The 27,531-nt window shown below is 45.1% G+C and overlaps 1 protein-coding gene across 5 annotated transcripts in view; it reads right to left on the bottom strand.

Moving 5' to 3' along the window:
- ATG13 (autophagy related 13) overlaps positions 1–27,531 on the bottom strand; it is a 67,377-nt gene that overhangs the window by 10,810 nt on the left and 29,036 nt on the right. For 3 of the 5 annotated variants that reach the window (XM_040980188.1, XM_040980189.1, XM_040980190.1), the window contains exons 3-11: positions 14,797–14,878; positions 13,812–13,892; positions 13,380–13,499; positions 10,105–10,151; positions 8,773–8,913; positions 4,458–4,498; positions 2,848–2,944; positions 2,447–2,545; positions 1,631–1,724 (exon numbers count right to left, since the gene is read on the bottom strand). In XM_040980188.1, the coding sequence (XP_040836122.1) occupies positions 1,631–1,724; positions 2,447–2,545; positions 2,848–2,944; positions 4,458–4,498; positions 8,773–8,913; positions 10,105–10,151; positions 13,380–13,499; positions 13,812–13,892; positions 14,797–14,865 (789 nt within the window). In that variant the 5' untranslated portion in view covers positions 14,866–14,878. Of the gene's footprint in view, positions 1–1,630; positions 1,725–2,446; positions 2,546–2,847; positions 2,945–4,457; positions 4,499–8,772; positions 8,914–10,104; positions 10,152–13,379; positions 13,500–13,811; positions 13,893–14,796; positions 14,885–27,531 lie in introns of those variants that run through there. The other 2 variants (XM_040980191.1, XM_040980192.1) reach the window with 2 other exon arrangements.

Here is a 27,531-nt window from a genome sequence, read left to right as displayed (position 1 = left end):
CACAACAGAAAAAGATGGCTTCTCTTTATATAGACCAATTAATTTTATCCAAACACCAGTAGATCCCTTATTCTTAGCGTCAAAGTTCCCCCAGACTGTCACCCCCTCATCTCTCCTGAGTCTTAGTTCTATTTATTATTTATGAGCAGTATGCAAAGCACATGAATATTGGGGTCAACACAAGTGGCATAGCAGGCCATCTACAGCGCCAGCATCCCATATGGGTGCTAGTTCAAGTCCTGGCTGTTCTACTTTCCATCTAGCTCACTGCTAAAGACCTAGGGTAGCAGTGGAGGATGGCCCAAGTCCTTGGGCCTCCTGTACATCTGTGTGAGAGACCTGAAAAAGCTCCTGGCTCCCAGGTTCAGAGTAGCCTATCTCTGGCCCATAGCAGCCATTTGGGGAGCTAGCAGATGGACGATCTGTCCCTTCTTCTAATTCTGATTTTTAAATAAAATAATCTTTAAAAAACACAATAAAATTGTTCAATGAGCTGAAAATTTACACGTGCACATGTTGGATGGCTAAACATCAATCTATGTTAATGCAGGGTTAAGAGAATGGCCAGCCCCTGCCTTCTTATTTTCCACATGACAAATCAGCCTTGCCCGGGACAATGCTGACACCCACATCTACATACGTCAAGGGGGTGGAAGGTAGGAATCATTCCGATACCCTGAAGCAAAGTGGGCAGCTTGTAATTGCAGACAAGAATCTCTTGCTCTGAATAAATCAGAACAAGTGATGACAGTGAGCCATGGACTTTGTAAAGTCATACTGAGACATTAACCTCTGCTACTCAAAGAGATTAGAACTGTGACTTTAAACCAAATCCTCCTGGACAAGCAGGGACGGAAAATTATTAAACACATGCCCCCCCCAAACAAACCCAAAATTCATATAAAGTTAATGAATTGTCAGGTCTTGCAAAAGTTGAAGCAGGAGGGGAGAATAACACAGATGGCTGGCAGGTAGAGCAAGCAGCCGCAGGAAGAGATGGGAGAGGAATGACTGGGACTGGAAGGATCATGCCCCAAAATTCAGTCAGCTGGCAAGATGACCTCCTAGGCAAGACAGTGTCAGAACCATGTTTTGTCCCACAACAAGACAACAGAAAGGCTTCCTTCATGAATACTGACAGCACTGTTCGTAGTCTGTGCTGCTGAAACTGGGTCTGCCTAAATACAAGTGAAAAGTCAGTAGTGAAAACTGTTCACACAGAAAATGTGACTGGCAGAAATCCGTGCCAACAGAGAAAAGCTGCACAACTGGCTGCCTCCGGGCATTGATACCATGTCATTATTAGTCCTTTGCACTATTTCATTATTGAAAACCATATTCATCACTTTCAAAGAGATGTAGCTACTAACTTAACAGGTGTGGGTTAGTGTACCTAGTGTGCCTCTCTGGGGTTACACTGGTAGGCATCCTCTGACTTTCCAAGGACTGACAAGATGCAGTGAGGGAGGTAGAGCCTCCATGGAATCCCACAGGTTGACAGCTTCAGATGAGAAACACTGTAAGGACATTCCCTGGAAAGGATGTCCCCTCACTCCTTAGACACTTCTCCCTCAAGTTCATACTTCTACATTGTGAACAACTACCACCACCCCAGAAGCTAGGTCTCTACCTGGGATGGAGGGGAGGTGGAGAATGACGTGGTACACACTTCTTGAGAGTCTTCCACAGAAGGGTATGCAACCCCGGGGTCCTCGGCAGCAGCTCTAACACAAGAGGAAAAGCAGCAGTGGGTTTTTTTTATGTGGTGGCCATCCGTTTGAGAAAGAACACAAAACGTGAGCAGAGGTGCATGGGAACTGTGCCAGAGTTCCCAATGTGAGGGAGGCTCATGGAGTGGACTGTGTCACACTTCCAGACCTCAGCATCTGGAGATTGGGCAACGGCCCTTCAGAACCCTGGTAGCATGCCTTTCCTACTACCTCAGGGTGCTTTCCTAATTCAGCCCAAGCTTGGGGTCAGGCCTGGACCTTCACCAATAACAGACTCAGTAAAAAAAAGTCAAATCTCCGAAGACAAACTGTCACAAACTCATCACGTATAGGTACTGTCCTTTCTAAAACACATCTATTCCACCCTCCAGAGGATTCTGTCTCCTGAGATCTAGGCCTGGAGACATCTTATGTCAATGTATAATTATGCCAGATGGAAATCTGAAAACAATTTTGCAAAGGACATTCCACAAATAACTGCCATTCTTACATTCTCTAAATAATTTGCTACAGGATACAAAAAGCCCACAATTTTTCTGAATTCTGTATACCCCAAGACTTGGTGTACCTAAGAGGCAAGAGCCAGAAGAGAAACTGGCCATTCAACTTTCCCCCAGCCTGGTGAGTGCTGATAAAGGGGTTCTATGCACCTTTGAGCAACAGATGCTGTTTGGGAAAGCATCCTCACCTGTAATTACAGGAATTGAACTCCTCACCTGTAGTTGCAGGGATGCATGGGAGACGAGCTGGGGTAGGGGCGGTCCACAAAGTGATCAATGATAATCCCCATAATAGGTGGGGTCCTCTCAAATTGCCTGTAATGCAATGAGCAGATGCCAGTGTTGAGAACACCCTCCGAGCCCCACCGCCCCACCCGCAAGGCCCCTGGGGACCCCTCAGGTACCAACTACCCATCTCTACACATGGGACATGCTGGCTCGGGACAACTATATTTTCTCAATTTTATGCTTCGAAAGGGACTGCTTTAACAATGGCAAAGCTAAATTTTATACTTAGTCTTGGAGTCTGAGAAGGGAAACAATCTTGGAAGGTAACAATCTAGCCCCTTCAAAAACACCTCTGCAGAACTTTTTTGGATTCCCAAGCTCTACCTCACCTGGTTGACATGAATGCCAAGTTAATTCTGTAAGCACAAGACAAAGTGATGGTGCCCACGGGGGTGCCCACTGTCCCAACACGAACGGTCTGGAAACCTACAAGAGAAACAAACACCTTTTTCCCACCCCAGAGAATACTGAAACCACTCCTTGTGTCTTTCCCTGGATTTTTCAGGTGCATTGTGCAGTCTCTGGTCACACCCATTAAGCACCCCGAGGGCCTCAACCTCATGTATGCATTCCCTTCTCAATTCTTCACTCACAAATGATTCTATATCAGCCCCAATAATGGCAGAGAACAGCATTCTTTTTCCAAGGAAAACTGTTTCAAATAATCAAAATAATTGTTGCCGAAAGCCCAACAAGAATCGTTTCCAGAGATGCCCCAACTTGGGGAGTAACCAACCACATGGCGACCCAAGCAGCCACTCTACAGCTAAGAACAGGAAAGCATCACCTTGCAGCTAATACCTCAAACTCAGTTCTCCTGATATCATTGCTGCTTTTTCATAATAGATGGTACTCATCAGAAACATATAACATGCTGTTTGTAGGAGAGAAAGGTAACAATGGCTGGTGTTTTGGTACAGCAGGTAAGGCCACAGCCTGCTATACCAGCATCCCATGTAGACACTGGTTCAAGGCCCAGCTGCTCTACTTCTGATGCAACTTCCTGCTAATGCACCTGGGAGAAGGCACAAGTCCGTGGGCCCCTGCACCCAAGGGGAAGACCTGGAGGGAGTTGTTGGCCCTGGTTTCAATCTGACTCAGGTGCAGCTGTTGGAGCCATTTGGGGCCAAAACCAGTAGATGGAGGAGCACTTTCTCTCTCTGTATTCTGCCTTTTAAAGAAATAATAAGTAAATCTTTTTTAAAAGAGAATACTAACAAATTACGTGATGAGGCAGAAACAGTGTAAGTTTCTAGAACTATGGAATGAATTATTTTGTTATTTTTGGAAGTTCCTCAGACTAATTACCTGCTTTCTAATTTTTCCTTACTGATAAGTATGAAAAGTACCAGCCACATATCACAGTGGCAACCAGCCTCATTTGTTAAGTCAAGAGAGTTTGCAATGCAAGTGTTTTATTTGTTTTGTTTCTTATACAGAGAGGAGGAGAGAAAGATCTTCTATCCACTGGTTCACTCTCCATGTGGCCGCAATAGCCAGAGCTAAAGTGATTTGAAGCCAACAGTCAGGAGCTTTTTCTGGGTCTCCCACATGGGTGCAGGATCCCAAGGCCTTGGGCTGTCCTCTACTGCTTTCCCAGACCACAAGCAGGGAGCTGGTTGGGAAGCAGGGCCTCCAGGATTAGAACCGGAGACCAAATAGGATCCTGGCTTGTACAAGGCGAGGACCTTAGCTGCTAGGCCACTGCACTGGGCCTGTTTCTTTTGTTTCTTAAGATTTATTTATTTGGGCCCAGCATAGTTTATTGAAGTTCTTCCATGTGGGTGCAGGGACTCAAAAACTTGGGCCAAGTCTCTTAGGAAGCTGCACTGCAAGTGGAGCAGCTGACTTGAACTGGCACTAACAAAAGATGCCAGCGGTACTTTGCCCACTATGCTACAGCAGGGGCACACAAGTGTATTTCAACCTCGATACATACCTTCTCCTAGTCCACTCAGCTGCACTTCCCCAAAATATATCCTGTAGGGAAGAAAAAGATTTGTTACTGGATTCTTTACTCTAAGGTTCCACATAGCTAGAGTATCTAGGAACAAACAAACAAAGCAAGTCTGTCTTTCCTTATTTGCATGAACACATCTGCCAAGGGAACTTCGGCTGCAGGCACAGACAAACTTAGAAAGGGCTGGTTAAGAAATACGCACATTAACTAGGAAGAAGCTGCTATGAATTTCTTCTCTCCACTGCTGTAATGTGTTTTAAAAACTCAACCCAGTGGGAAATGAAAATTACAACTAAAATAGGAAAATGGACCCAAGATGGCTAGAGAAGGTATTAGGTTTGGGAAACTTCCTGTGCTTTCACAGTCATTCCAAGTAAATGGGTTCTAAAAGCAGCAAACTGACAGGATGAAGCTACTCTGAAAAGAGAAATAAACATCATAGAACCTTCTTAAAGATTTCACTGGGAAAGCCGGGCAACATTAGGAACATATCAGAATTTAAAATATCTAAAATGCATTTTCATATTTTTCACAAAACATTGTTAAGAAGACAGCATTTGGCACACAAACATCCCACATCAGAGACCTAAGCTAGAGTCCTGAACTTCCAGTTCAGGGTCTTGCTAATGCACAACCTGGGAGGCAGCACAGGATGGCTGGCTGCCACCATAGAGGATAAATTGTGAGTGAATCCTAGGTTCCTGGCTTTGGCCTGGCCCATCTGCAGCTGGGAGCACCTAAGCAGTGAACCAACAGATGAAAGATGGATCTATATGAATGCTTTACAAATTAAACGACAATAAACAAATTGTTTTTCCTTTAGAAAATCTTTAGCAGGAGCCTTTCAAATAAAATAAATAAATCTTTAAAAAAATCATTAGCAGCAATGATTCACTTTCAGCTTTTCTTTTTAAAGCTTTTAAAAAGCTATTCAAGAGCTAGTTACATACAGAGAGAGAGAAACTCCATCATCCTTCCTCCAGTTGATTCTCCAAATAGCCACAATAGCCGAGGCTGGGTCAGGACAGGTGGCAGCCAGGAGCTGGTGTCCCACGTGCGCAGCAGATCATTTATGTGGACCATGTTCTGTTGCATTTCCCAGGACATAAACAGGGAACTGGACCTGAAGTGGAGCAGCCAGGACTCAACCTAGTGCTCTGCTGGCATCATACTGTGGATTAACCCACTGCACCACAAAACTGGCACCTAATTTTTTTTTTAAGAAAACCTTCTTTACAAATAATAATAGTAATGCTAATAAATTAAATATATATTTGTGTTCATTCAATTTGTGGTCATTCAATATATAGTTGTGTTCATATGAAGCTACAAAGAACAAAGCCCTGAGGTTTATTATTAGGATAAGCCTGAGTCCTAAGTCTTAGAGATTATGGTTCACTGTGGGAGAAATGTATAGGATATCTGAAACACATGCATAAGAAACATATCATAAAGCCAAGGAATGGCAGTAATCATGCTTTTTTCCAATGATTTGGTCCATGGCTATTTGACAATTGGGTACAATGTAGTTTGGAGCAACTACTCAGCTTTCTATTGTAGTGCAAAAGTAGACACAATTAATATGTAAATAAATGGGCTGGCTGTATTCTTACAACTTTATTTATGAAAAAAAGCATGGTGGGGTGTTTGCCTAGCAGTTGATACTCCTACATCTTAAGCATAGTCTTGACACCTGCGTCTGCACCTGACTCCAGCTTCTTGCCAATGCAGGACGTAGATTGTATATATATACCCTATATAATCTCTCTCTCTCTCTCTCTCTCTCTCTAATATATATATATATATATATACATCCCATATGGTCTCCGGTTCTAATCCTGGCAGCCCTGCTTCCCAACCAGCTCCCTGCTTGTGGTCTGGGAAAGCAGTAGAGGATAGCCCAAGGCCTTGGGATCCTATACCCATGTGGGAGACCCAGAAAAAGCTCCTGACTGTTGGCTTCGGATCAGTTCAGCTCTGGCTATTGCGGCCACATGGAGAGTGAACCAGTGGATAGAAGATCTTTCTCTCTGTCTCTCCTCTATGTAAATATGACCTTAAATCTTAAAAAAAAAAAAAAAACTATAAAAATTATGTATTTCTATGTTATATTTCTTTTTTATTATTTTAATTTTGATTTTTATGTTACAATTCAATAGAGTCTGGGATTCCTCCCCCTGCAATTTTCCACAATAACATTTTTTTATATTAGAGTGATCTAGTCTACAGGGTTGGTAAAAAACGATGACACAGCTAGCTAAAGCTATTCTTTAATTCTTTGAGGTTGGGAAACTGTTAAAAGCATTATAAAAAGAAAGGAAAAAAAGAAACAACCACCTCTGAGAAGACCCAGTTCCTTAAGATCTAAGTCAAGTATGTGTATCCAAAAACACTCCTATATGATCAACATCCAGTGAGCAGCACTGCTATCTCCAAGGAGAAATAGCAAAGAAGATCTTCAACCTTAGTCTGGAAAAGACCAGCAGGTGAGCTGCTGGCTTTAGTAGTAAAGTCTCCCTATCTATATAAGAATCAAACGCAAAGGGACTTAGCATAAATGATGTAAATGAGAGACAGAAGACAAAAGTAATTTCTCTATTACATAAGAACAATAGAGTGATTTGCAATAGGACACTTTGAGACCTGGTAAGACTATGGAGAAGCCCCCAAAAGTAAAGGGGCCAGCACTGTAGCATAGTGGGTTACGTTGCCGCATGTGGCACTGGCATTCCATTCCTATTGCAACTGGTTTCAATCCAGCTGCTCTGTTTCCACTGCAGCTCCTGGCTAATGAACCAGGGACAGGGGCAGAACACGGCCCTGGTACCAAGGTTCCTGCCACCTATGTGAGAGATTCAGGGAATTCTGAACTCATGGTTTGCAGCCATTTGGGGAGTGTATTAGTAGATGGAAGATCTCTTCTCTCTGTTTCTCCCTCTCCATAACTGCCTTTTAAATAAGTAAATCAATATTTTTATTTATTTTTAGGTATTTTATTTGAAAGTCAGAGCTATAGAGAGAGACAGGAGGAGGCATACAAAGAAATATGCCATCGCTGGTAGTTCACTCAAAATGATACCAGGAGCTTCCTCCATGTCTCCCAAGTGGGTATAGTGTACCAAATGCTTGAGCCATCTTCTGAAACTCTTCTAGGTACACCAATAGGAAGCTTCAGTGGAAAACAGAGCAGGCAAGGAATAAACCAGGGCCTTAAACAAGCCAAAAATTTTAGTCACTGAGCCATTACGCTGAGCCCCAGGTTAAATAAATGAATGAATGAATGAATGAATGAATGAATAAATAAATAAGGCCCGGAACAATAGCATAAAATCATTGCCTTGTATGTGCTGGGATTACATGTAGATGCTGGTTCATGTCCTGGCTCCTCCACTTCCCATACAGCTCCCTGTTTGTAGCCCAGGAACGCAGTGAAGGAGGGCCCAAAGCCTTGGGACCCTGTAACTGCTTCAGAGACTAGGAAGAATTTCCTGGCTCCTGGCTTTTAATTGGCTCAACTCTGGCCATTGTGGCCACTTGGGGAGTGAAACAGCTGATGGACAATCTTTGTCTCTCCCCTCCCTGCAGATCTTCCTTTCTAATACAAACATACATATACACATAAACAAAGATGCTTGGTTCATTGTTTAACATGCTTGAGATAGGCATCTGCACTGGAGTAGCTGATCTCAATCAAGTCCTGGCTCCACTCCCAGTGTCAGCTTCTTGCTAACTTGCACTCTCGAAGCACGTGATGGCTCAGTCCTCCGGTGTTCTCCCACACACAGGGGAGACCCAAAATGAATTGCTTGATATTAACTATACCTGGCTATTGCAAGCTTTTGGGGGAATAAGGCAGTAGATAAAGATCTTCTATGGCTTATCTTTGTCTTTCTGTCTTTCAAATAATACAAATAACTAAAAATTTAAAATTTAAATAGAAATAGCAGTTAGCCAGAAAATTTTAAATTTAGCGCTGGCACATATAAGGTTGTCCAACCTTTCCAAAATAAACAGTTTCTGAATGTCTTAAGCTCTATTTCCTGCTTCGAGATGTATATCAGTACGATTCCAAAAATCTATTACACAAGAATCATGACTAAACAGACGCAAAAGGGCACTGAACCTGGCAGTAAAGGAAAGCCGAGGTTCATGAGGTTGGCTGGTTCAGAGCTTCAGCATCAACAATCCAAGCAATCCCCTAACACGTGATCTCAGAACAGCTGCAGGACAGCCACACAACACGCAACATGAGCACGCTGGTGAGGGACCCCAGAGGCCCACCTGTGCCCTTTACCTGTAGAGTATGACGTACTCATGGCCCTGTTTCCTGGAGAGGCGGTAGGCTGGTGTTACTCTAGTGATTGCAAGGAGAGACTTCAGCAGCAAGGACAGCCTGTTGTACACCGTGTAGGAAACTTTGATTTCTTTGTCACACCTAAGGAGCACAGACTCATTGTCAATATTCTCCAATTAAATGCTGGAACTGTACAGGATAAAATGGATGATTGGAGTATGTTCTGAACTACAAGGGTAATTACAGTTATCTGTCTATCAACAGACAGTTGGGAGTAAGCCAAAGTTTTGACTTTCTCACACTCCAGACACAAGCAGACTTCACCAAAAGCAAAAGCAACATTGCTTTTTTTTTCATTCCCCTAGCTTTGAAGTGGTCATCTTAAAAAGAAATAAAGCATCTCACTTAAGAACAATAAACCAATACAGCAATTATTCATAATGAAGGTCCCATGTACTAGCTTCTGAGCTGTCTAATATACGATCTTACAGGAAATCTGGGGAAAGATGTTTGGTACTAAAAGTATGACTCATAACCTGGTTACTGCTAAAGTGCCTGAGAAAAGCAGCAGAAAACAGCAAGTGCTTAGGCACCGATATGGTTGACGCAAATGGAGGTTTGAACTCGTGGCTGTGGCCTGGCCTAACACTGCTCCTTATGGCCATTCGGGGAGTTCTTCAGTGGATGAAAGATATCTCTCTCTCTATATATATATATATAGATATGTATATATTCCCTAACATCTCACTTTCTCTTAATTCTTTTAAATAAACAAATATTTTTTTAAAAATAAATGAAAATGATGCATACACCACTATAAGTATTTTTAAACTTTTTCCTTGGATATGTTTATATTTCCTCAATTTTCCTATGCGCTTTTTTTTGAAAGCAAGTGAAAGAAGAAAGAAATGGGGAAAAGACGTTGTATGCATTTTCACTCCTAGCCAACACTGTGTGAAATGCAGCAGTGAGGGGAAATCTTACTGGATGGCTGCCACACAGCCAACAGACAAAACAGAGTAGTCATGTTACAAGAGCTCGCCAGGGATTTGACCAGAGAACTAGCTGTACTTTGGGAAAACAACAAATCCTTTTCAGCTTTCTCTGCGGTTTTTCTCCCTGTGGTGTCTCAGTCTCTCTGGATTGCCACTCCCTCTGAAGGTCAGCTCTGTGCTGCGGCTGCAAGCCAAGCAGGAAGAAGCAAATCGCAGCAAGACCTGCCTGGCTGTGCAGGCCAGAATGGCCTCCAAGAACAAAGCCCTGCTGTCACACGATGCCATGGGCCTTATCCTCAGGTACCACGAGCAAGGACTCAAAGACAGAGGCACTTACTTTTCGTTCATTTCAAGACACCAAATTTCCAGCTCCATAGAATCTCCCTGTAGACAGATAATTGAAAGGTGATTCATCTTTGTAAAAATACCTTATTTTTTAATTGCAAAGCACAACACAGTCAATTTAAACATACTGGAAGACAGGGTAGGCATGTAGTACAGTGGTTAAATCATTGCTTGGGATACTTGCATTCCACATGGGAGTCCCTGGTTCGAATCCTGGGGATGCTGCTTAGGACCAAGCTTCCGGTTAATGTGTACCATTGGAAGCAGCAGATGATGGCTCACGTACTTGAGTCCCTGCCACACACATGGAAGGCCCAGATGGAACATCGGGCTCTTGGCTTTGCCTGGCCCATTCTTGGCTGTTGCAGACATTTGGAGAGTAAGCCAGGAGATGGAAACTCTCTCTCCATCTGTCTTTATCTCTGTCTTTCAAATAAAATGAAAATAAAAGGCTTTTAAAAAATATTGGAGGTAAGCAAAAAAAAAAAAAGTCAATTTAGAATCTAACCAGCCATTTACCTAAATAAAAACATAATCACATTATGTATCAATTATATTATTCTTAGTAAGATTTAAAAAAAAATTTTTTTTTTATTTGAAAGGCAGAGTTACAGAGATAGAGAATGCCTTCCATCACTAGTTTACTCCTCAGATGCCTTCAACAGCCAGAACTGAGCTGGTCTGGGATGAGCAGCCACGCTGGATTGCCTGGCTACCCTGCCATCAATATGGGAGACCTGGATGAAGTTCCTGGTTCCCGGCTCCTGGCTTTTGCCTGGCCCAGCCTCAGCACTAGAGTAGTGAACTAATAGTTGGAAGATATCACTGTCTCTGACACCCTTACAAAAAAAAAACATTAAGAAAAAAAAAAAAAAGAAAGAAAGAAAAGAAAGGAAAAATGTACTACAACCAGAGTTTGCAATCCTGTAACTTTCCTGTTTTTTTCGTCTACCAGAGGCACATAACCTTGGAATACATGTAACCTTTTTCCACTAATTAGCTGAAAGAGGCCTATTTTTTTTAAGTTTTGGAGATTTTGGTTATGGCACAGAGGACTTTACACTTTTTGTACACAAAATTTAATTTGTATTCACTTTTTAAAAAGATTTCTTTTTACTAGAAAGTCAGATATACAGAGAGTAGAGACAGAAAGATATTCCATTTACTGGTTCACTCCGCAAGTGGCCACAATGGCTGGACCTGAGCTGAGCCGATCCGAAGCCAGGAGCTAGGGGTTTCTTCTGGGCCTTCAACATGGGTGCAGCGTCCCAAAGCTTTGAGCCGGCCTCCACTGCTTTCCCACGCCACAAGCAAGGAGTTGGATACAAGACAGTGTCCATATGGGATCCCAGCGCGTGCCAGATGAGGACTTCCAGGCTACCATGCTGGGGTGTAATTTGTATTCTTAATATATAATCTTTATCACATGATCATGTTTTAATGACATGATAGAGTTTAAAAGTTTCTTCCCCAGATCAAGGCATTTCTAGGTTATATGAATTGTTTAAGACAGTGTGATATGGTTTCTCTATGACAACCAAAACAATATACAATCTAATAAAATAAATTAAAAACAAAACAACAGCAACAAAAAACAATATACAATCTTATCTTACAGATTTCTTCTGCGAGATGAAAGAGGCAAAGAAAAATAATTTATTCTAGGACCTGTGTGGTGGCCCAATAGGCTAACCCTTGCCTGCAGTGCTGGGATCCCATATAGGCACTGGCCTTACCTCCCAGCTGCCCTACTTTAGATCCAGCTCTCTGCTTATGGCGTGAGAGAGCCTGCACCAACATGGCAGACCTGTAGGAAGCTCCTGGCTCATGGCTTCAGAACTGTTCAACTCTGGCCATTACAGACATGTGGTGGAGTAAATCAGTACATGGAAGCTCTTTGTCTCTCCTCTCTGTAAATCTAACTTTAAAATAAAAAATACGTTACTCTATAAAACGGCAATAATGAAGTTTTTTATTGTTTTGTTTTGTTTTTTATGGAATAAACTGACATAATTTCATTTACTCAATACACATTTCTGAGGGTTGGTGTTGTGCTGTAGTGGGTTACGCTACCACTTCCGTGTGGGCATCCCATGAATACCAGCTCATGTTCTGGCTGTTCCACTTCCAAGTTACAGTGCCTGGGACAGTAGAAAATGGCCCCAGAACCTGGACTCCTGTCGCCCACATGGGAGACCCAGATGGAATTCCTGGCTCCTAACTTTGCCTTTCAAAGAAATAATCTGCAAAAATTAATGAAATCCTACTTAACAGAAATGGTTAACATCCTTCCTAATTTTCAATGCAACTTAAGGAACTACATACCTAAGATATGCTGATCTGAGAGAGAAAAATGATTAGGGCATGAACAGGAACATGTGCTGCCTGCTACATACAATGCAAGGCCCTTCATTAAAAAAAAAAAAAAAACCTTGCAAGATTGTGAAGTATGTTAGACTGGTGGTGTTAGTGAGCTAGGATTAAGTGGGAAGCATCAAGCTCCATTTGCATTTTATCATACTATACAGTGTCACAATCTATTTAGATGGACTGGCAAACTTTCAAGTAACAGCATATGCCTTAACTGCAATGTGAATAAGATGAGTATATGTATTTTTAAACTTCAAAATAAAACAACTTGTATGTTAGAAATAAATATAAACAAAACACCAGGATAAAGGGGAGACTCAGGAGCTGGTATTGTGGCACAGCATGTTATTCTGCTCCTTATGATGCTGGTATCCCATACTGGAATGCTAGTCAAGTCTTAAGTTACAGTTTCCCACCCAAATCCTGCTACTGAGCCTGGGAAGGCACACCTGTGGGAGACTCAGATGGAATTTCTGGCTTCTCGTTTCAGCCTGGCACAGAACTGACTGCTGTAGCCATCCAGGGAATGAACAATTAGATGGAAGGGGTGTGTGTGTGTCAGGGTGTGTGTGTGTCAGGGTGTGTGTGTGTGCTCACGTGTCTTCCACAAGCCCTTCCATTGTCCCTCTCTCTATAGCTCTGCCTTTCAAATAATTTAATAAATAAATCTAACAAAAAAGAATATTTTATAATACACACAGTCTTGAAGGATGAGTAGAAACATGTCAAGTAAAGAAGAGGACAAAGAACTTCTTTTATGTGGTTGCTAGAAGTGTAAAAATTATGGAGCCTACAGAGTTGAAAGACAGGAATAACACTGGGAAACGAGTTGGAACTAGAATTGGAAAAGCCTTCAGTGTAGAGCAAACTTGGCCATCAACTTGACCATCAAGTTACCTCAGAAGTCTTGAGTGAGATCTCCACGCACATGGACCTGCCGACAGCAGGCAGCTGTCCTGCCAGGGCCTTCTTGGCTTCATGTGTAACCTCTGGGATGTCTTTGATTGCTAAGTTAAACTAGAAAACAAAAGGGATTCTGATGTGAAAACACACCAAGAAGCCTTATGGTACTGTGCTAGTTAATGCAGGAATTGCTTTGTCATACATACATTCATTCTCCTTTCTGTACAGAGAGCTCCAGCTCCCAGATCTCAGCTTTAATTTTCTATTACAAAATCAAGGACTAGTATCTTTTAAAGTAAATGAACAAAATGGAATTAAATATTATGAACTATAAACTGCATTTCTTATCAATGGACTTGAGACCTTGACATACACTCCTGTGACAAACATCAGTACACATCCCTTAGCAAAGAACAGGAATTTTACCCAGTCTGAACCCGTTGGGGATGAAGACGAACGAGTACAAATCTTTTCACCAAGTCGAGCCTGGACAATCACTTGAACAGTCTAAAAACAGCAAACAAAGAGATGAAGTCTTAAACTGATGCGACTCCTGACCAGAGTTAAAACCTTCTCTAGCAGGAGTTGAAAATCTGCCAATTAAACTGAAAGTATACTTGTAAATGCTCAAGGACAGAGGAAAAAAAAAAAAACTGGAAAAATAATGCAAACACTCCAGAGAGAACAGTGTCAACCAATAACAGAATTATAGTTCAAGGCTTAGAATCCATAATATCTCACATAGCAGAAGGAAAGTTGCACATGGTGGCTCTCAATTTCACAAAGATAGCAAGTCCAACTATAGGCTTGCATATTCACTGCCACAAACTTCTAACTTTCTAGTAGATCTAAAACAGGAATCCCACCAATTATTCACAGCTTTTGGCCTAAATAGCAAAGTCTTCCATATAACTGACACCTAGAATCAACTACAAGATTCTGGTAGAGCAACTGCTGAGGAGTGATTCAGGGAGACTTGATTTTTAGATTTAGTAAAATATGCAGAGTTCTGTTTTACTTCTGGGAAGGGAGTGTGTCAGCTGGACAGTTGAGGGTTAGTCCCAGTACAGGGAGGGCTTCCTGAAAACGCTGCCTGGGCCAAATCAGTCTTTGCTCCCACTCTGAGGAACACACTGTGCCGATGACCTGGTGTAGCAGTTTGACATTTCTACAAACAGCCTTGTGAAGAAGGCTTTTGAACAACTAACTCTGGAAAACTGGAAGCTACTTTTTAGCTGCACCCCCACACCACCCCCGTCCTTCACAGTTTGGTTTATACACAGACAGAAGTATCCCTTAAAATGGGCAAGCTGCAAGCTGTTATGCTAAAGTTCCAAAGAGGTTTCTCAAAAGCGGGAAGTAGGGAAGCTATTTCTGAAAGTTCTAGGCTCTAAAGAATGGGTATAGTTACCTTGAGGGCGAAAAATTTAATAAACTTGTCCAGGTCCTTTCTGTCCTGGGCATTGAGATCAGTTTCCATTGCCTATAGGAATCTAAAACAGGAGAAAAAAAGAAAATGCAATGAAACATGTGACTAGTAGCTTTGAAAAGGGACTGTTACATCAAAACATGCAGAAATGTCATTGTCTAGTACTTTAGGATAGTTATGTGGGAGCAGGAGACAAACAATATTTTTTCTTTGTAACTGAAAATAGCTAAGTGACATATATTATCTATTAGGGATAACAAATTCACACAAAGAACTTTATCTGGAACCTGAAAAACAAAAATAAATAGGAATATTTTTACCAGATATTGAGAACTATGAGATTTAACTTGCATTTTTAAAAAGATTTATTTATTTTTATTAAAAACTCAGATTTACAGCAAAAAAGAAGAGACAGAAAAATTGTCCACTTGCTAGTTCATTCCTCAAATGGATGCAATGGCTGGAGCTAAGCCAATCTGAAGCCCGGAGCCAGGAACTTCTTTGGGCCTCCTACACAGATGGAAGGGCTCCAAGGCTTTGGATCATCCTCCCTAGCTTTCCCAGGCAACAGCAGGGAGTTGGATGGGAAGTGGAACAGCTGGGACATGAACAAGTGCCCACAAGGGTTCCCAGCGTGGAGAATGCAAGGCGAGGATTGAGCCACTAGGCTACTGTGCTTATACTTAAAAAGAGAAATTTATTTTTATTGAAAAATAAATTATACAGCAAATTTATAACTATGATTTAATGAAACAAAGACTTTTTTTAAAGCACATAAAATCAGTTAATTTCCACTAGTGTAAAAGACCACTAAATTGGACCTGGCACAATGGCGCAGTGGCTAAATCCTCGCCTTGCATGCACTGGGATCCCAAATGGGTGCCTGTTCATGTCCCTGATGTTCTACTTCCCATCCAGTTTATGGCCTGGGAATGCAGTAGAGGATGGCCCAAAGCTTTGGGACCCTGCACTTGTGTGGAGATCTGGACTGGCTTCTGGCTTTGGATCAGCTCAGCTCTAGCCATTGTAGTCACTTGGGAAGTGAACCATCAGATGGAAGATTTTTGCCTTTCCAATGAAGATTAAAACAAACAAACAAACAAACAAAAAACCACAAAATCAACTTGCCCTCGGTTTCTCAATTGGGTAACTAGGAAAACCCTGTCTCCTCGAAAATTTACACCTGAGAATATCTCCCTACTCGAACCTTGGGGAAGATAGGATTTGGGCTGATGGGAAGAAGAAAGCATTTAGGAAGGGAAGAAGAGATAAGGGGATGCACAAAAGGAGCCAAACAGGATTAACAAGCAATAGGAAGTCCATTCTCAGGACTGCATCTGTAGCAGAAGCAGTAGGGCTGCTGGAGTCAGACCCTGCCAGTATCAACTGTGATGCTGATGTCTGCCCTGCATTCAGTGTCAGCCAGAGGAACCCACTACAGCACAAGCAGAGGCAGCCGGCCGCTGGTGTAGAGCTGCAGAAATGTAGAGTCGTGAGCATGATGCAGAACACTTTGAAATATGAGAAGTAGGAAAAACAACTTTTCTGGGCAAAATTCAGGCTGAAATTTAGCAAGGACAAAATTTAGCAACAGCATGGATGGGGATATTTTAAAGGAAGAACTGTTAAAGAAGCACTAAGGTTTTAAATGTGAGCAACTACGAAATAAGTTTAACGGAGTTCTATTTAACAAAACAAGAAAGCCAAACCGGGAACAGGTTTTAAGGAAAGGTACAATCAAAAAGGGAGAATTAAACAGGATATAATGAGCACAGGTATTTTCACTGTAGTATAATTTACATGTAATGAAATACATGAACAAATCTTTGGTTCATAGGTCAGTACATATTTTAAAAATTATTTATTTGAAAGGCAGAGCATTAGAGCGATGAAAGAACAATCTTCCACCTGCTAATTTATTTCCTAAGCAGCTGGAACACTCAGGACTGGGTGAGCCAAAGGCAGGAGCCAAGAAATCTGTCCTGGTCCCTCACACACACAGCTAGAAACCCAAGCACTAGGACGTTATCTGCTGCCTTCCCAGGCTCACAGACGCGGGTGCTGCCAATGGTGACCTCGCCTGTTGCACCACAGTGCCAGTGTTAGATTTTAAAACACACCTAAAGCTCTTCAAGTTCTGATACACAGCTAATTCCGCAGCTAAATCCTTTTACCTTGAGCCTAAAACACCAGATGCGATGAGATATTAGGAAGTCCTTTCATTAGGAACAGGAGCAGGGTGGAGGGGGAGAAAACTACAAAAAAAAAAACCCTCTGCCATGGTAAGGGAAGGGGCACGACAGAGGACAGGAGAGGCAGGAGAAGGGGAGGAAAGGGAAGGAATGGAAGAGGAGGGAAAGTGAGGAGAACAGGGTACACATGCGGGCAGGGAGGGGCAGAAGAGGGGGAGGAGCCACACGTGGAAGCTCATTTACACAACACAGGTGAGCCTGCTAGGTGTGGAAGGGATGCCAGAATAGGTTGGGAGGAGCTGGGACTGGTGACAGATTATCTGAACACACAGGTAGGTGGGTGGGGACTAGGGAGAGGAGCAGCAGGAGATCCCAAGGTAAGATTCTTGGGTTAGGCATTCAGGGAAGCAGGAAGTGACACAGGGTCCGAGACAGGATGTTCAAATACTCCTCAAAGGGCCCGGCGCGGTGGCGCAAGTGGTTAAAGGTCCTCACCTTGCCGCCCGGGATCCCATATGGGCGCCGGTTCTAATCCCGGCAGCCCCGCTTCCCTTCCAGCTCCCTGCCTGTGGCCTGGGAAAGCAGCAGAGGACGGCCCAAAGCTTTGGGAACCTGCACCCGCGTGGGAGACCCGGAAGAGGCTCCTGGCTTCGGATCGGCATAGTATCGGCCCGTTGCGCTCACTTGGGGAGTGAATCATCGGACGGAAGATCTTCCTCTCTGTCTCTCCTCTCTGTATATCTGCCTTTCCAATGAAAAAATAATAAAAATAAATCTTTAAAAAAAAAAAAAAAAATACTCCTCAAAGTCAGTCCCTTGGTAAACATTTGTATAAAACTGCCACACAACCACAATACAGATCAAGTTCCCATTACCCTGACCTATATCACCACAGATTAGATTTCTGTTATGAATTTCTTATATTAATTCATGGGACTGGTACGTAAGCACCATTATATGTGTTTTTTTTAAGGATTTATTTATTTTATTGGAAAATCAGATATAGAGGAGAGAGAGAGAGAGAGAGAGAGAGAGAGAATCTTCCATCTAATGATTCACTCCCCAAGTGGTCACAACAGCTAGAGCTGAGCCGATCCGAAGCCAGGAGCCTGGAGCTCCCATACAGCTGTTGAGTCCCAAGTCTTTTTTGGGCTTTTGACTCCCAGCAGCTGCTGGGTCCCATACAGCTGCTGGGTCCCAAGTCTTTGGGCTTTTGACTGCTTTCCCAGGCCACAAGCAGTGAGCTACATGGGAAGAGGGGCCATGCAAGGCAAGAGCTTTAGCCACTAGGCTACCTTGCCAGGCCCTTGTTTTGTTTTTTAGATTTATTTTGGCCACTGATTCATTCTCCAATGGCTGCGAAGGTTGGAACTGGATTGATCTGAAGCTGGAAGCCAGGAGGCTCCTTGGGGTCTCCCACAAGGGTGCAAGATATACCAGGCTTTTGGCCATGCTCTCCTGCTTTGCTAGGCCACAAGCAGGGAGTTAGATTGCAAGTAGAGCAGCTGGGTCACGAACCAGTGCTCATGTGGGATCCCAACGCTTGCAAAGCAGAATTTAGCCACTGAGCCATTGTATTGGGCCCAGTCTTTGTAATACTGTACCAACTTTTACACTCCCACCATCAGTGTGAAAGTTCCATGACATTCTACTCTATACCCATTCTTCCAAAGACATTGAAACTAACAGGGTCAAGTTTGCTTGGAATCAGAAACTGGAACTCAAAAGAAATGACAACTAAAATTCTAGCAGATAAAAATAAGAAAGGCATAAATTAGGGAGCTTTTCATTTCCATGACAAATTGTCCAAAGTAACCTTACTTTATAAAGTTAAGAATATTTCAGCTTACCAGTTTTGGCAGTGGTCTTCGTGCTGAGAGTTGAGTGAAGAAGTCAGGGAATGAGTATGTTGTCTTTCCCTCCTAGTGATCTCTTATAAACCATCAGGATTTATCAAGGAGACTCTACCCCCAAGGATACAGTCCAATGTAACCTAACAGAAGCCACTCCTCTAATCATGACAACTGTATTGTGTTGACATTCCCACCCACCCATCCCCACCCACATGCTTAGTAAAATTAATCTTAGACTGTTGTAGCATCAACAATCCTATGAATTTTGGAAATAAACATTCAAACCACAGCAGTAGCAGAAAAACTAACAGAGATCTTTGGAAAGTACAGAAATATTACCTAATAAAGTTTCAGTGATGGGGGCACTGTGGCATATGCATGTAAAAGCGATCACCTCTGGCATTAGCATCCCATATGGGTGCCAGTTCATGTCCCAGCTGTACCACTTCCAATCCAGTTCCCTGTTAACAGCCTGGGCAAGCAGTGGAAGATGGCCAGTGTTGGATTGCTAAACACACATGGGATAGCAGGAAGAAGCTCCTGGCCTTCTAACTTCAGACAGGCTCAGTATAGGCCACTGAGACTATTCGAGTAGTGAATCAATCGATGAAAGACCTCTTTGTCTTTCTCTTTTTCTGACTCTGCCTTTCAAATAAATAAATAAACTTTTAGCTAATACCCTCACATAAGCACCAGAATCCCATATGGACACCAGTTCGTGCCCAGCTGCTTCATTTCTCATCCAGCTCCTATTTATGGCCTGAGATGGCATCAGAGGATGACCCAAAGCCTTGGGACCTTGCACCCATGTGGGAGACCCGGAAGAAGCTTTTGGCTCCTGGTTTAAGATCAGTATAACTTCAACTGTTGCAGCAACTGAGGAATAAACCAGTGGCTGGAAGATATTTCTTTCTCTCCATAAATCTGCCTTTCCAGTACAAACAAATGTTTAAAACAAAATCTAATTAGTGGTCTCATAAGATTTTATTACCTCTTCATATTGAAACTCTATTTATATAATACACTTTCCCATGTTGGCAAAACCACAAGATAGAATGATTTCTTTTTCAAAGCCATTATTGTTAATGGTATGTGATTGTACATTTGCAAATTCTATAGTGCCCAGCATGTTGACTCAGGGCTCAATTCTCACCTCAAATGCACTGGGAACCCATATGGATGCCACATCATGTCCAGGTTGTTCCACTTCCCATCCAGCTCCTTGCTTGTGGCCTGGGAAAGCAGTAGAGCCTTGGGACCCCACTGACATGGGAGAACCAGAAGAAGATCCTGGCTTCTGGTTTTGGATTGACTCAGCTCCAGCTGTTGCAGCCACATAGGGAGCAAACCAGTAGATGAAAGATCTTTCTCTCTGTCTCTCCTTCTCTCTATAATCTATCTTTCCAATAAAAACAAACATTTTTTAAAAAGAAAAGTGCTGGCACTTTAAGGCAGACACTTGTCTAACCTCTTTGCTTGACACTCTGCAAGCTGCTACCGGATTTTTGGCACGCCACATCTTAATTTAAGAAAAAACAAAACAAAAAAAAGAGAGTTCGACCTACGGGTCTGGGTAGAGGGAGATTTCAGCAGCCTGATGGCTGCTGGGGGTGCCCAAGTCAGATTGCACTCAATTAAGTGCACTGTGAAGGGATCTCTTGGGAGCAAAGGCAGGCCCTGGCTACATCTACCGCCACCATTCATGGCAGGAGGCACACAGGGGAGTCTGACCTCAGGGTCTGGGTGGATGTCACACTCAATGCTTGGGGAACTAGCCACAACCACCACATGGCAGCAGTGAGTGAGTCATAGGCTTTGGTCAGCCAGTGTACAGATTGGCACCAGGCTCTGCCTGCTGGCTGCCCAGCAGCGAGCTCTGGGCTCCTAGGGGTATGAAATTGCTGCCTACGGAGATCCATGAATGAGGCCACTATGCATGTTGGTGAGGAATCAATCCTGAGAGACTCCCACTGACAGGGTCACTTGACTTGCAGTTAAGTGAGGGAACTGAAACCTGCTAGTTTGCAGGGGAAAGACTGGAAGACCTATATGGGTCAGACTGATACACCAGCCTACACATGAGTCCTGTATAGGGTTTGATATCACTGAACAATACTGACCACCACATGCCAGTCCATACAAAAGCTATGTTTGGGGGCCTGTCTAGCAGGGACAGGTCCTAATACCTGACTGAGTGTCTGAACAGGAGACGGGTCACATTAGGCAGGGCCATGACACTAACCAATACCCAAGAGAACCAGGTCTGGGCATAGATTCTGTGGGGGATGTGTGGGCCCAACTCTGTGGAAATACAAGTACCGCTGGTTAGCTCAACAGTTGGGGTGGTGATAGGCTGAACTAATTGTACCATGAACTTGCCATCACTCATGGGATCAAGGACCAATAAAATTTTGGGCAGGTCCAGGTTGCAGCACCAACATGTGCATTCTAAAACAGAGTGTGGGGAGGGCAGGAAGCAATGCTCACCACTTTACACAAGGCAAAGATGGAAGGGCAAACTATGCCAAGCAAGTGCCTAACAGCTGCTGAGATCTGGGTTTAGGAGTGGACCAAGTGGGGGAATGTGGGAAAGTTCCCTAGTGGGTCTTAACTCTCACTAATGATCACATGGTCCATGTCTAGGGGTTGGGCAAGCTGGGCAAAGTAGCTCCAACTGTTGGCCAGTGTGTGTGTTATGGAAGGAGGCAACCAGGCAAGGCTGAGCAAACCTTAACTCAGCAGAGTTCTGGTCTGGATATAGTTGCAGTGTCCCTCAGCAGTAGTGTGGACTGGGACTGGCCGTACTGAGCCGGGCTAGACTCCAGCACCATCTGGTACTTTGGAGGACCACGGTAGGTGTAGGATGGACCAGGCTAGGTATCTCCCCCTGCTAAACCATGTGTAAGTTATGTCAGTAAGAACTGGAATGGGGGTGGGTCATTGGTCTGGGCATCTAGTGCTCAGATCCCTGACTCCAGCCGCTGAATACACATGCTGAGCTGTCCCAAGGCCTGCCTGGGCTCCAGGGGCTGCTCTCTTCAGGGTGAGTACACCAAAGGGGAAAATCTCGGGGGCAGGGTGGGACTGGGGCACACCTGCCACCCTACTGAATAGTGGATGGGATTGGGGAGGGGCACAACCTTGGGCCTGGAGGTTTAAACTTCCTGCAGCCTCCCAGCTGCTGGTGGTGACTCAGGCCAGGGAGTCTCCATGCTCAAATCCCTGACTCGAGGTACTATGTGTATGTGGTGAGCTGTCCCTGGACCTGCCTTGGCTCCAGGGGCTGCTCCTTTTGGGATGAGTACAAAAAGGGGAGAAGTCTCGGGGGCTAGGCAGGCCCAGGGCCCACCCGCCACTCTCATTGAGTAGTGATGGGACTGAGGAGAAGCAAGACCTCGGGCCTGGGGGTTGAAATTCTGGCAGCCTGCTGGATGCTGGGGGTACCAGGGCCAGGTGTATTCATGCTCAGATCCCTGACTCCAGCCACCTTGTGCAGGCAGGGAGCTGTCCCAGAGCCTGCCTGGCCTCCATTTGGCCCCAGGCTCCGCCTGCTGGCCTCCCAACCAGGAGCAATGTGGTTTTGATTCTTTGAATAGCTGCTAAGGTAGCTCCACATTGAACCCACTGTGCCTCTGAGCTGTGAATCAATCCTAAAGATTCCCAATGACAGAGTAACTTTTCCTTTCAAGAACTTGTAATCACTGAACAATGCAGACCATTGAACACCAGTCCATGCAAAAGCTAAGGCTCGGGACCTGTACAGCAGGATCATATCCTATTACCTGACATGATGATGGATCAGGAGATGGGTCACACTAGGCAGGGCCATGACATTAACTAGCACTCAAGAGAACCATATCCAGGGGTAGATTCTGTGGGGGATGTGTGGGCCAAATCCTGTGGGAATTCTAGACCCACTGGTTAGCTCAAGAGTTGGGGTGGTGATGGACTAAGCTAGTTGTGACCAAGCAGCCTGCCATCAATCGCAGGTCAAGGAGCCCACAACAGTCTGGACTGGACAAGGAAGCAGCACCTGAATGTGCATCCTGAATAGGGTGTGGGGTGGGCCGGGCTGCATCATTCACCAGCTCATACAAGGCCAAATGGAAGGCCAGATGACACCAGGCACTGGCCTAAAACCCAATGGCATGTATGAGAACTGGGTCTGGGAGAGGATCAAGTGGAGGAACTTGGGAAACTCCCCTGGCAAGTCATAGCTACCCTGGTGAACATGTAGTCCAGACCTGGGGGTCACACAAGCTGGGAAAAGCAGCTCCAACAGCTGGCCAATGTGTGAACTGGTAATGGAATGGGGTGTACCTGGCAGGACTGAGCAAATCTTAGCCCACAAGCAAAACTAGAAACCAGGAGGGAGCACAGGTCATGCCGAGCTAGGCTCTGGCGCCTACTGGTCTGCATGAGCCAGTGAGGCTAAGCCACAGTATTTAAAGCATGGGTCGGGACAGGGGAGGGGCTAAGCCATGCTGAGTCAGAGCAACCACTGACTGGCATGCATGTGATCTATGGCTGGGAACAGGCCCGGTTGAGGGGGCTAAGAGAACACCCTAGCTGGGTTGAGGTTCCCACCAAGGGGCGCTTAGGCTGGAATGGGGGCTGCGTTCTGATCAGGAAACGGTTGAAGTCTCCCTTGGCACATGTGTGGACTGGGACTGGATGCACCGAGCTGGGCCAGGCTCCAACACCGTCTGGTGTCCTGGAGGACCAGGGTAGCTGTGGGATGGACTAGGCTAGGTCTCAACCCCCTACTGAGCCATATGTTAGCCATATGTGGGTATGGAAGAGCCATGGCACTGGGGGCTGAAACATCCAATAGCAAGAACCAGTGTGGGTTGAAGGCCAGTCAGGAAAAGCCACTGTTCCTGCTAGGACAGGAGGTGAACTGAGTAGAGCTGGCTCATGGACCCCCTGGTATCTGTGAAATCTGGCATTGGGAGAGGTTCTGATGGAGGAGCCTGGGCAAGTCCTCTGGCAGGACACAGACCCAGCAGGTAAGCTCAAGAAACATGATAGGATACAGCCCAGAACAGGCCATGGAAAAGTTTCCCACTGGCATACATTTGGCATGGGTCTGGGGCAGACCCGGTTGAATCAGTTGGCAAATCTGAGCACTAGAACAGAGTGTGAGTTGGGCCAGTTTTGGTCGCAACAGAAACCACTACATAATACGGAATGCCAAGGTGAGGTTGCCTGTACTGGATGTGACCACAGCGTCCAACCAGCACACGTGAGAACCAGGATGGGAGGGGGCGGATCAAGCAGGGGAAATATGGCGGGGTTCCCTTACTAGACAGCTACTTCCACTGGAGAGTGTGAGCTGGAATATGGGCAGAACAGCTTAAGCAGAGCTACAACACCTGTGCGCCTCATGTGGACTTGATCAGGGAAAAGCCAAGCTGGGCTGATTATTCCTACTGGTGCAAACAAAATTAAGAGTGGGTGAGGGTTGTTTGGGCTTAGCTGCAGCATCAACTGGCAGAAGCTGGCACTGGGGGCTAATTCTGACAAGTCAAACCACAGATCCACCTGGAGAGTGCATAATCTGGGTTTGTGAGAGGCCTGAGAGGGAAATAGTGGGCTCTTCCCACCTGGGCTTACCACTCCCACTGGAGGGCACAAAAACTAGGACAGGGGCTGGGGTGGCTAGACAGAGAGGCACTCAGCAACATCCGTGAGGGCTTGATTGTTGAGCTGGTTAGATGGAACTAAGCTTCAATACCCATTGATATGTACGAGAACCAAATGGGATGTGGACAGACTGGACTAGTCTGCTACACATACTGGCAAAGCAGGGTAGAGGGCGGGCCTGGTGGGGGTTACTGTGGTCTCTCTGACTAGGCTGCAGCTTCCACTGGTTTATGTGAGGACTAAGTACTTGCTGGGCAGAACCAGGCTGGACTGTAACACCCATTGGTTCCAGTGGAAGTTGGGGCCGAAAACAGAACCAACCCAGCAATTGCAACCACCAGCTGATTAGGGCGATGGACTGTGCCGGGCCCTTTGTCTAGGAACACCTCAGGCAAAGTTTATTTGAGGATCTCCCCAATCAAAATGCAGCACTCAGAACCCTAACCAAGAAAAGTCAGAAGACAGAACAAGTCAATCAACCACCTCAGCTATATGTTGGCAGTGAAATACTGGGCAAAAGGAGACTCTATGATGGACTATGTCAATCAGTAGATTCTTCAATGACCTCATCGTGCTTGGAGTGGTGAGATGACAGTGACTCATAACTAGTGAACTATCAAAACCACTTGAGCAAGAATCTCGGAGCATGCCCCACATCCAGGACCTGCGGTGGGTGGAAGACTGGATGGCGCTTCTCCCTCAATATTCCCCTTTGCCTCAGATACATGAAGGAAACAATATGGAAATAATAGTGTTACCCATTTTCCTGTAGCCCTTGAACATTTTTTTACCCTAATTAACCATGTAAAGATTGTAAAAATTATAATAAAAAAGTGGAAAAAAACGGAATAGGTTAAAGGCCATTCAGAACAGGAGGTGGACTAAGTAGGGCTGACCCATGGACCCACCAATGCACTCGAGATCTGACACAGGGAGAGATTCTGATGGACAGCCTTGGGAAATTACTCTGTCAGGACACAGTCCCTACAGGTGAGCTCAAGAACCACGATAGAGAGCAGCTCGGACCAGGCCAGGGAAAGGTACCCACTGGCACACATTTGACACAGGTTTGGGGTGGACTAGGCTGAACCAGTTCACATCCTCTGCTGGTGAATCTATGCTCAAGAATAGAGTGTGGGTCTGAACAGGTTTGGTTGCAATACATACCAGTACACATTAGGGGTGGGACTGGGTGCCAACTAGGCTGAGCTAGGCTGTAACCCCCACCATTTTGAGCTGGAATTGGGGGTGGGCTGGGCCAGGCCAGGCTACAGCACCCACTGGCAAATGCCGAGGCAAGGTAGGCCATGCCAGACCAGGCTGCAGCACCCAACCAGCACATGTGAGAACTGGGGGAAAGCGGGCAAAGCTGGTAAGGATAATGTGGATGGCTCCCCTGCTGGACCACCACTCCCACTGGAGAGTGTGAGTTGGGATGGGGCAGACCAGACCAGGAAGGACTACAATACCTGTTAGCCTCATGTGAACTAGATCAGGGAAAAACCAGGCTGGGCTGATTGTTCCTACTGGTACAAGCATAAATCAGAGTGGGTGAGGGTTGGTTGGGTTTTGCTGGGTTTTGCTGCATCATCAGCTGGCAGAGGCTGGCACTGGGGGAGCTAATTCTGTCAAGTATACCTGCAGAACCACCTGAAGAGTGCATGATCCGGGAGTGGGAGTAGGCCCAGTAGGGAAAGAGTAGGCACCTCCCTCTTGGGTTATCACTCCCACTGGAGATCATGAAAACCAGGACTGGGGCAGGCATGGCTAGACAGAATGGCACCCACAAGCATGTGTGGGCTGTATAGTGGGTCTGGCTAGGTTAAATTAGGCTTCAATGCCCACTGACATGTGTGAGAGCTGAATGGGATGTGGGAGACTGGAGTAGTCTGCTGCACATACTGGTAAGCACAGAAACCAGGACAGGGGACAGGCCTGATGGAGGTTACTGTAGGTCGCTCTGACTGGGCTGAAGCTCTTACTGGTTTGCATGATGGCTGAATGTGTGGTGCGTGGGATCAGGCTGGACTCCCCCATTGGTTCATGTAAGAAGACAGGGCTAAAAACAGAACTGATCGATCAATTGTAACCACCAGCAGGTGCATAAGCTGATTGGGGCGATGGACTGTGCCAAACCCTATACAGACATGCACAAACAGGAATCAGGTCTGGGATCACCTCAGACAAAGTTTCTTTGGGGATCCCTCCAACTGAACTGCTGATCTCAGAACCCCAACCATGAAGAGAAGTGCAGGTTCCATGGTCTGACTGTAGAGTGCATGTGTCAAAGCTGAGTCTCCTCAGTGGCTCAGACAGAGCAGTGGATAGCATATCCAAGTGTACATGGAGGATATGGTAGTCCATCAGAACCTGCAGAGGATACCTGGTACCACAACACAGGATGGAGGACAGACGAACCAATCAACTACCCCAGCCATGTGTTGGCAGTGAAAATCTGGGCTAATGGAGACTCTAAGGTGGACAAAAAATTGTCAGCCAGTGGATTCTGAAGAGATTTCATAGTGCTTGGAATGGCGAGACTGGCAGCAATTCAGAACTGCTGAACTCTCAAAAACCGCTTGAGCAGTGCCCTTGGAGTATGCCCCATGTCGGGGACCCTGGGGTGGGTGGGAGGCTGGGAGGGGTTTCTCCCTTTATCTCCCCACTTACCCAAGATTCAGGAAAAAAAAAAACCCCACCAACATCTATAGCAAGTTCCCAAGTCTGTAGTCATGGACAACCCACAGACATTAGAATTTTTGGTGGTGTGGGAGTGACAGTCGTAGGCAGGCCTCACTGGGGTGCACCAAAGCCCTGGAGTCCTAGGCATGCCACACCTGCTGCACACCACTAAGCTTGGCCAGGAGTTTTAGGTTTGGGTTCTATGGATGAAGAACCCCACTGACGGCCTCTTTGAGTCCAGGTACCTGATGGGTCTTAGGCAGGCTATATATACTATACAACACTGCACTGGTCTAGGAAAAACAGGACAGGGACCTGAAGGGTTCTCGGCAATTCCAAGTGTG

Source organism: Ochotona curzoniae, unplaced genomic scaffold (genome assembly GCF_017591425.1).
Source record: "Ochotona curzoniae isolate NIBS_2020 unplaced genomic scaffold, NIBS_Ocur_1.0 contig_3432, whole genome shotgun sequence".
NCBI classification, from domain to species: Eukaryota; Metazoa; Chordata; class Mammalia; order Lagomorpha; family Ochotonidae; genus Ochotona; species Ochotona curzoniae.
The sequence above is the reverse complement of the archived record's forward strand: the minus strand, read 5'-3'. Positions and strand labels throughout refer to the sequence as shown.